This window comes from Solanum pennellii, chromosome 3 (assembly GCF_001406875.1).
Source record: "Solanum pennellii chromosome 3, SPENNV200".
Lineage (NCBI taxonomy): Eukaryota > Viridiplantae > Streptophyta > Magnoliopsida > Solanales > Solanaceae > Solanum > Solanum pennellii.
In genome coordinates, this window is record NC_028639.1 from 1,467,037 (window position 1) to 1,477,947 (window position 10,911).

Below are 10,911 nucleotides of genomic sequence, written 5' to 3' on the forward strand. Positions count from 1 at the left end.
ATAGACAATATCACTATCAGATTAACTAGACTGTTACATCAATAATATTATGATGAATACTATTCGTTGTAACCTATATTAGATTAGTCTTTGAGATTCATTATACATAATTTGTGATGATAGAACCTTGGGAAGTAAGCCAATTTTTAATGTTCATCATAATAGACATCACGATAAGCCACTTATAGAGCCATATAAGAATGACTTGGTGACTTCTTTTACTTTGAATTAAAAATAGATATACCCCAAACTATTGTAAATGATATTTAGAGGTTTTAACCAAACTAAGCCATTATATAAAGTCATTCATCAAGATAATATGTTTTTTTAAAATTTTACAAAACTAGTATAAACGTGTTCCACAGTAACGTTTTAGGATATATTTTATTTTTTAAAAGTTGATGGCGTCAAATAGTTAAAGTGTTTGTTTGTGCATTATTAAAGTTAGAAGTCAAACTTAAAATCTAAAACTAAATTTAGGGTCCAATACATGTATTATGCTAATGTTCCCCAAGGGACACCTTAATAGATTGTTCATATATGGTGCAAGCCTGTCGATCACAACATTAAACTATATTATATAATGTTTGCATTGGAAAACAACATTTGATTTTTGGAAAATAGCATTCTACAAAGAAGGAATCCTGGATTTACAACATTAATTTCTCTAGCTAGATACTCTTAACGAATACAAATTGCACATTTAAAAGTAAATTAAATTAGCTTAATTAAGCACAATGACAAAGTTTTATTAAAAAAATAAATATAGACATGTTACATCCCCTGCAATTCTCCTCCAAAAAATGACAACCATAAGCACATTAATAGCTGTTTATATACAAATATAACTATATAATTAAGAGCATAATATATAGCTTATAATTCTCCAGATTTCACCCTCAAGCTCTCCATTATTTCCTTTTACCTTTCATGCTGAAATTGGATTTTACACTTGGGAGATGCTGACAGTCATTGGTAAAACTCAAATTTCCTCTTTTTTTTTTTTTTTAATATATATATCTTCAAACTTTAGAGTTCAAATATATTGTTTTGCTAATTATTGTTATTTTCTTTTAAGTCCAATTATTTTCTGTGTCATTTAATACGACTGCTAATATGTTTGATCAAACTTTTAAAATTAATTAATTATGAAAAATAATTTCTTTGTTACTATTCATAAGCATATTTTTTCTTTCAATCTTAGCTAAACAATTCACCTATTTCAAAATAAAGTAATTTTTGACGTCCCAAGGTCTCATTCAATGGATCATCATGATGTATTATAATGCTCTTATTTTTTACTCCTTCCATTCGGAATTGTTTGTTATGTTGCGCTTATCGAAAATTAATTTGACCAATTTTCAATGATAAATTAGATCATATTAATTCGTTATTTTATATAAAAAAAATTTAGATATTCTAAAGCTACATGAAAAGTACTATAAATTACAATTTTTTGCATATTAATATGATGAAAAATTATATCTTAAAATGTTAGTCAAAGTTTTAATAGTTTAACTCTAAAAATAGAAATCATTACAAATAATTCCGAACTGATGAAGTAACTTGTTTCATATTAAAGAGATTACAACTGAAATTAACGTAGAGAAGGTGTCTTTGTTTAATTTAAATTAGTAACTGTCTATTTACAGGTCGGCATGATACGGCTTCCCCTGTCCTTGCTTTCGTTTTTAGATTTACATCGTTTCAGAGTTAGTTTGACTTGACACGAAATTTATGAAATTTCTTTTTTTTTTTGATATTTATAGTTTTAAATAAGTAATAGATTATGTTAAAAATAAAATAGACAATTTTTAATTTTGATTTCTTAAATAATATAAAAATGTATCAATTCTCTTTTAGATTAAAGTAAAAGAAAGTATTAGCATTTTTAAGTAACATATTTGGGGCTGCAAAAAGGAACTGAACGAGTTTTGAACCTACGCTTATTTTTATCTCTATTTCATTTATGTGGTATTATTTAAGGTTTGACTTAGTATAAAGTTTAAAAGTTGAGTTTTTAAGAATTTATAATCTAAAATAAATTTTAAATATTTATGTAATTATATATGATAAAAAGAAATTTTAAAATTAAATTATTTTTAATAATAGAAAAATAAGATAATTTCTTTTTAAAAGAGATTAAATTAAAAAATATATCACATAAATCAGAAAGGGAATAGTGATAGACTTTCACTTTATGTGAATCTTTTAAACAGAAAGTTTGTCATTACAAGTCTACCAAATTATTTATTGGTGGTATAGGCTATATAAATGAAGTATAAAAAGAACAAATATATACAAATTTTAATTTTATCTTTTAAGTTACAAATTTTATTTTTGCTAGACAATCTATTCTAATGGAACACTTTACATGTATCATGAATTTGTATATGAGGGTACGTTGTGTAATTCTAGTTCCGTTCGTGAAAGAAATTTAATTTATATAATATTTTGTTAAATTATTTTTACGTATTGTAATAAGTAACTTACACAAACTTAGATACATGATTAATATTGATATTGCAAGCCCATCCAAAGGCGGACCCACCGTACCCCACTTATGCATTCATTAACTTCGAAGAAAATCATATAGAGAGAGAGAAAAAAACTAACAAAAATTAGTAAGTGCACCGTGCTGCGGGTACAAGCTAGAAGATCTACGTGCGAGACTTAGATTTGAATTCAGCTATAATATTTTTTCATTGTTTTTATTTTAAGTTTATCTTAAATCTCATATTTGAGCTAATGTAATATTGATGCACCTAAAATCTTCAAATCTTAGATTCGTTTCTGGTAGCCACAAGATGAGAGGATCGGTTCTTTCTTATCGTAAAACCGTCTTCAACCTTTTTTTTCTTTGCTCTTTTCAGCACCGAAGTTGATAACATGATAGAATCTCCTTAAATAAAGAAAGAGACATTAATGTAATTTAATTCATTACTATTTGTTAATAATCATTTTTAATAAGAGAGTATTTTGATTGGTTTATTTTAAGTAATTTTTTACTTTTAAAATCTTTTTTATTTTTGAAGATTGTTAGGAAAAAAAAAATATTTTTAAACACTTATTTTAGGCCAAAAAATATAATTTAAAAAGTTAAAAATTAAGAATTGAGTGTGATCAACTTATAACTATGATATACTACTTAAAAAGTAACTCTAAAACACCCCCACTATATTGTCAATCAATGCTCATTAGGATAAGAAGTCTTAGCACCCCCACTAAATTCTCAATCTCAATTCATTTTTCTTTTGTCAAGTTATGACTGAAGTTTTGAAAAACTATTTGAAAGATAAACAAGGATGCTAATTAGGTCTTTGAAAAATTATTTGAGAAATATATAAGGAATTTTAAGTATAAAATATCAAAAAAAAAGTTATTCTTCTTCTTTTGTTATGTGAAAAGTATAGAAATAGAAATTTATTTTTAAAATAAAAAAAATAATCGTCTCAAATCAAATAGTTAGATAACACCAGCACCGACGATATTAGAAATATAGTGAAAGAGAAGAGTATGGTTCAATGGAAAGGTTGGGTGGTGATGGCTCAATCACCCAACCAAAGGAAACTCCAAACACCATTGGGAAACGCTTTCCTGTCCAACAGTACAAAAGACAAACAACATATGGATTTTTTTATCTCTATTTTAACCGTTACGAACTTCTCTCATTTATTTCGTTTGATTATAAATTTTGAATTAAAGTTTTAAGTTGTGATATTCATAACTCAAAATTGTGTCTAGATATATATTTTAGTTTCTAAAAATTAATACGGAAAAAAATGAGGAGAAAATTACAAAGTAAAAAATTGATCTTTTATCAGTAAAATGAAAGTTTATATATTCAATCGATTGAGTTATAAAGATTTATTCAACTGAAATTTCTATGATCATTTTTTGAAACTTAGTATTTGGAAAATAAAATTTCAAAGTCTTTTACTATCAAAACATAATTAATTTATGAGAAACTCTTCTATGATAGTGAATAATAAATAAAAAAGACAAACAACATAAGGACCTCTATCCCAATTTTAAGGATTGCTAAGCCCTTTTTAGCAATTTATTCATTTTTCTGTGTTAAGTGAGAGACCTATAAGATTCCAATTTTTGTTCACCTATTTTCCCAATGAACGGCCTTGGCTTTTCCTTTATCTCAACTCTCTCTCTCTCTCTTTAGTTTCTTTATATTTCCTTCAATTTTTGGCTCTTGACAAATTATAATTAACTACTCTTTGCATGCAATTATAATGGCTATTGATTGTATGATCACAAATGGAAAATCTCCCATGCTAGATGAAAAAAAACAATTTATTTTTGATGCATCTCATATGAAACGTGAGTCTAATATTCCCACACAATTCATATGGCCTGACCACGAGAAGCCTTGTGCCTTAGTACAAGAACTTCATGTACCCCTTATTGATTTAAGGGGTTTTCTTTCTGGTGACCCCGACGCGGCCCAACAAGCATCTAAGCTTGTTGGGGAAGCGTGTCGGAGTCATGGTTTTTTTCTTGTGGTGAATCATGGAGTCGATGCTAATCTCATTTCTAATGCTCATCGTTATATGGATACGTTCTTTGACTTGCCGCTTTTAGAAAAGCAAAAAGCTCAGAGGAAAATTGGTGAGCATTGTGGTTATGCTAGTAGTTTTACTGGAAGGTTTTCATCAAAGCTACCTTGGAAAGAGACACTCTCTTTTCGTTACTCGGCTGAGAAAGAATCATCTCACATAGTTGAAGAGTATTTTCAAAGTACATTGGGCGAAAGTTTTAACCATCTTGGGTACGAACAATACTACTATATTTATTTGTCTTAGCTGACTACAAGATTCAAAAATTTTCTTTATTATTTTAAAAATTTTGTCTCACTCAGAACCAGATAAACAAATTGATATGTATATATATATGAATGAGTTAACCTTTTCTCCACTTAAATTATACAGGAATGTTTATCAAGAATATTGCAATTCCATGAACACACTTTCTCTTGGGATCATGGAACTCTTAGGGATGAGCTTAGGTGTAGAGAAGAGTCACTTCAAAGAGTTTTTCGAAGAAAATGATTCGATAATGAGACTCAACTACTATCCACCATGCCAGAAACCGGAGCTCACCTTAGGAACGGGGCCTCATTGTGATCCAACATCATTAACAATTCTCCATCAAGATTGTGTTGGTGGACTTCAAGTTTTTGTGGACGATGAATGGCATTCCATTAGTCCAAATTTCAATGCATTCGTGGTTAATATAGGCGACACATTTATGGTAAGATATTTTCACATCGTAACAATGAAATGATATATATCATGTGTGTTTAATTAGGATGTACAACATGAATATGATGTCCACATGTATATACTCCCATTGAACAAGTTGAAATATAGGTGAGAAAATGGTCACATAACATGTTTTATTTTTTTGCCCTTTTGCAGGCGCTATCAAATGGAAGATACAAAAGTTGCCTACACAGAGCGGTAGTAAACAACAAGACTCCTAGGAAATCACTTGCTTTCTTTCTTTGTCCAAACAAAGATAAGGTGGTGAGCCCACCAAATGAATTGGTGGACTCCAACAACCCTCGAATATATCCCGATTTCACATGGCCTACTCTCCTTGAATTTACTCAAAAACATTATAGAGCTGATATGAACACTCTTCAAACATTCTCAAATTGGCTTCATGATCAACACAATACTACTACACAAGCTTAAGAGCTACAAGATTGAAGACCTTGAAATTTTCTTTTAATATATGTACGTGTACACGTTCTCTTAGCTTCTACTAAGAATTTGACAATGTATGGGAATTAGGGGGAAGAGGCACAATGGAAATGTTTCTTTCGAAAATTTCACAAGAAGAATGAAAATTTGGAGTTAAAAAAAAAAAGTAAATATAGAGGAGATAGGGAAGGACAAGAAAGGAATAAGAGTGTTGTATAACTTAGTTTTGTTTATTTAACGTATTGAAAAAAATGTAGAGAAGATTATGAATAGCTAGCTTTACTTGAAACCTCTTCATTTGATCTTTTGTTTCTCTTCAAGCCTTCTTTTTTTTCTATGTGTGTATAGTCGCTAGAGGCGTCTCAAGCGGATTATGATCTAAAAACAAAAATCAAATGAAGATTTTAAATTTTTTAAAACAAATTATATATTTTTAACAAAATTTCTTCTTCTAGATTTTTGAGATGAAAAATAGTTGTATTAACTTTCTTAATGATTCTTTTTAAATTGATAATATAGTTAATCCGTTTAGTCTTTTTCTGAGATAGTATTTCAAATGTGTGAAATAGTACTTACTCAATATTTTTTTCTAAAAAAAATAAAAAACTATAATTATTATTAAAATAAAATAAAATGGAACCCATTAAATTTAGAGATCTAAAATATCTTTGCCTTTTGTTTAACCTTTTAGAGTCTGCCCCTTTACTCAGATCAACGATAAAGTTATCTTCATTTCAAATCAACGATCGACATTTAAGATTAGGATAAATTACATGCCAACATTATTTTTTAGGATGTGACCTTTTTTCAAACCTTGCAGGGTAGTTAAACATTATAGTTTTTAGAAAATGCCACAAATTAATTTTGTATGGACTTACTTGATAGCATAAAATTGATACTATTAGATGCATCGAAAAGTTTGAAATAGAAAGAGATGAAGGGGTCCACGTAGGGAATCATTTCAAAATACTAATAGGTCCAGAAGTAAGAAAGAGAAGATGAGTGGAGAGGTAAAATAAAATCCAAAATAAGTATTAATATTTATATACACAATACATAGCTTTCAAAAATTAGGATATGGATTCTTGTGCAAGTGTGTTTGTTTTTATTCTTGGCATTTATTTTATATCTGGAGATTTGGATGTTTGTGACTTTATGGAATGCTAAGGAACACTGTCTTGCTCTTTGTCCTTGTGTGCTGCAACATTCTTCCTACCATATAATTAATCCAAATTGATCACCCAAACGAAAAATAAAACTAATCTATAGTTTATTTTATTTGTAAATTATTTGTAGAGGGAGTGCTAGTCCCTACGTAACTCCAGCCTCATATTATCACTCCCGTCGCTTTTGTGTTTTTTGTCCGTATTATGATTTAAAATTGATATTACTTTTACTGATTATAAGAGTCAATTCGACTAATTTGAAAATGAAGTTGTATTTAGTGATCATTCGGCCATCTTTCGTTATGACTTTGTTTTTTTATATAAAAAAAAAATTGTATTTGAAAGTTGGATTAAGTTGTGTTTGACCATGACTTTTTGTGAGTATTTTAAAGTGAAAAAAGTGAAACATCTTTTGTTATTATCCGGAAATTCTAAAATTCAATTTCAAGATGAACCACTAGGCTTAATTTTGAATTCAATTTCAAGTTGAACCACTAGGCTTAATTTTGAGCCATATGGCTAATCTATGTTAAACATGTTCTACAAAGGGAAAAATTGGACAACTTCAGTAACGCAGAAGAGTTTAGTTTCCAACGCATCAAACAGTTTGTTCATACGACTTTAGAATAGAGAGATATTCACACTTTTGCGAAACTGCGCAAGCAGGCATGCGAGGTGGATCCCTGTGTCTGTGGAAGCTTATAAGATAGCATCTTCTTTATTTTTCTTCATTCTAACAGTTGGAATGTATGCGCCCACCAATCAGTAAAGGACCAACCCTCTTGACTCAGCAAGAACAGTAACTAACAAACAGTAAAATATGCGTCCACTTGTTTCGACGGGACCAGGTCCTCAACACAATTACAATAAGAAATAGTAAGATAAGTGCTGAAAGTAAAGATTGACAGAAAACTTTACGTGGAAACCTCCTTGCTTTAGGGAGGAAAACCACGACTTGTGTTTCAAACTTCTTCCACTAATCTTCTCCAGCAAAAGTAAAAGTCAGTTTACAAAATGAGATTAGCCTGCTAATCTCTACGCTAAGCAATATTTCCTATCACTTAGTTGAGCCAGAGTAGATACAACACTATCCACTATGCTAACCATCACCGATTAATATAGATTTCTCTAAGCAGATACCACATCGCCCGCTAAACCACCATCCTCTGGATGATTTAGATTTTGACTAAGCAATAACAATGTTGCTCACTAAATCACCTAACTCTAGACGACTTAAAATTTTAGAAACCGAAACAAAAGTTGAATCCTTTATATATTAGGATCAGATTACATGAAAGCACATAAGACACAGAGCTCTAAATACAACAATGACTCTTCTTCACTCTATCCGATCCATTTATTGAGTTGAGCAATGTTCTTCCTTGAAGAGGCACTTTCACGAAGCTCATTTTTGTGATGTCCTTCCACATACGCAAAGACCCTTAATAGAATATCTTTTTAAAATTGAGGTTTCAACCTCATTGAACCATTTTTTAGTTTTGGTGTGACATTTTGAACAAGAATTTCGAGAATAAATATTGGGATACCGACTCATAAACTTAAATTCATTTACCCATTGTTATTTATGATGTAATTAAGCGTTCAAAACAAGATTTTGAAATGATTATTGGATTTTCTTCAAGAACCCAAAAGTTTAGTAAAATGGAGATTATGGACTATTTTTTAATCCTTTTTCGAAATGGATTTCATGATGAGTTTTAAATATCTTAACTTATATTTTTAAGTAATGATTTTCAAATCCAGACCTCATTTTTGGAATTGGGGTTTTGAGTTGTTATGACCCATTTTTCTAAAGTGTTTGCTTTGGGTGTTATTATTTCTGGAATCTTATAATAATTAATTGATTGAATTAGCTTATGTGGATTTGGACATTTTTCGAAAAGGGAAGACTCACTTTGATTTATATTTTGAAAAATGATATCCTGAATCTTGTAAAATTGGTAGAATCGTGTATCTCATTTCATTTGTGTGTGTTGAGAAGTAATTGGAATGAGGTGATGGGTTCGATCAATTATTCCATTTGATTATATAAAAGAATAAAGGAGGATTAATGAATAAACAACATGATACTTTATAAATTTGCCTTGTTGTGAACCTTAATGTGATGATTGATGAAATGATTTGATGACATTATTGTGGACTTGATTTGCTTAAGTTATTGTCTCTTTCCTGTGTGAAATTGCTTACTTTCATTGATTTGTAACCACCGTGATGAAACTTGCGATGATTATTGATGTCGAGGTTATTTTTGGCGAGTAATATTGATGTGGAGGTCATTGTCGATAAGTGCTACTGATGTCTAGGTCATTTTCGATGAATGATATTAATGTCATTGCCGATGAGTGCTATTAGTGTTGAGGTCATTAACGACTAGTTTATGAACTATAGGCGGTTCCAATGAATTTCGATTGATATTGTGCATGATATATTTGTGATTTTGTGCTTAGTGTGCTTGATTATTATGCTTTAATGATCTTTCTAGTTGTGATTGATCTATATGACATTTGTGATTGTCATACTTGCTACTTGAAGGTTGTTGAATAGTTACTACTAGACTATGATCATGAGAACGTGTGAAATGTGTATTATGAGTTGTGACATTAAGTTGATTTCTATGTAGGTTGTTGTTTGAGAAGGTTCAATTGGGATGAAAGTAGTGCTCGTTTTCTTGCTAATTTTGCTTTGTTTATCAGGTTACTTGTTGGGTACCGTGTTATTTAATTTGGTACCCTCTCCTTGCTTGTACACTTGTGTACGTTCTTAATCTGATTTTGTGTGATTGCTCTTTTTCTTCGTCTTCTATACCTGAGGCTTGTTGAAGGACTTGATAGGCTTGCTCTTTTTCCTTTATGTCATGTTTTGTTCTACTTGAGAAACAAAGACATTGAGACTTGTTTTTAATTTTCATTTCTGCACCTTATATATTAGTGACTTTTACACGTGACAACCAGATTTTGGGAGTTATATTTGAATGACTAAGTTTTCTGTCTTTTTGTTATTCTTGCTTTACTTTCCGCATTTTTTTCGTTTTGTTGGATTAAGACTGACTTGTCTTGATAGAAACAGACAAGTGTCATCACGTCTGTTTTTGGATCGTGATAGTAAGCTTAAAAACTAGATAAATACATAAATTATAAACTTATTAGCATATAATGTGCTTCATTAGAATTGTCGAAGCCCTAATACAACTTCCATAGCATTCGTCCCTCTGATTGTCTTTTACTTGGTCATGAACTCTACTATTTCATATCGGACTACGAGGTTTTTACACCTTTTGTAAATACAGACCGACACGCCTATCTTATCCTTATCTTACTTGGCTACACTTTTGGACCCAAATGGGCCTTACCGGCTAGGTATTGGTTACGGTGGCGTTGACTTCAAAACCTTCCTAAGAATGACCGTATCCCGGAGATATGTTACTTAATGATTCGCTTATTCTTGCCACGTGTCATCACATCATTCGTCCACCTATTTCGAACCGTTTCAAACCGATAGCAATTATTTTACAGAGGGATGAGAAGCCATCATAAGTAAGGACAAGGATATATAGTGGCTTTCACAGACTAGGGTTCCAAAAGGGCCGCTTCACGTGGCAACCTTTGTTTTTTGTGTTGGCTTATGTTTGTTGTTATTATTGTACGTAGGCTGTATTATCCCAAAATTGCACATTTCTTTGTTTTTTGTTTCCTCCTCTCTAACATAACACGACATTACTTAGGATTTTTTCATGGATTCCTGTTGTCCTATTCCTTAATTCTCATTTGTCTCTATTTGCACATCTCTCTTTTATTGTGACATTAATTTCAATAATATCCTCTTAGCTATCTACTTGCCTTTTAATCTTTACATTCATGTTTTCACGGCTCACCGCATCCACAGAATTTTTTGCCTTTAACAAATTAACCAATGTTTTCTATAATGTAGGCATTCAAAATATACTACTAAAAAAATATGTATAAAAACTTATGCTAGCTACGAGCAATTTGGGGTGATACATTAGC

At 30.5% G+C, this 10,911-nt stretch overlaps 1 protein-coding gene across 1 annotated transcript; it reads left to right on the forward strand.

The window, feature by feature from the left end:
* Positions 1 to 4,109: 4,109 nt before the first annotated feature.
* Positions 4,110 to 6,022, forward strand: LOC107012230 (gibberellin 20 oxidase 1-D). Its single transcript, XM_015212011.2, has 3 exons — positions 4,110 to 4,783; positions 4,944 to 5,265; positions 5,433 to 6,022. Exons 1-3 carry the CDS (start codon positions 4,248 to 4,250, stop codon positions 5,709 to 5,711), a joined length of 1,137 nt encoding a protein of 378 aa, XP_015067497.1. The 5' UTR covers positions 4,110 to 4,247; the 3' UTR covers positions 5,712 to 6,022.
* The last annotated feature ends 4,889 nt before the right edge of the window (positions 6,023 to 10,911 follow it).

Coding starts and splice junctions, on each gene's coding strand:
- LOC107012230 (XM_015212011.2), top strand. CDS start 4,248: ATGGCTATTGATTGTATGATCACAAATGGAAAATCTCCCATGCTAGAT. Junction 4,784..4,943: donor GAAAGTTTTAACCATCTTGG/GTACGAACAATA, acceptor TAAATTATACAG/GAATGTTTATCAAGAATATT. Junction 5,266..5,432: donor ATATAGGCGACACATTTATG/GTAAGATATTTT, acceptor GCCCTTTTGCAG/GCGCTATCAAATGGAAGATA.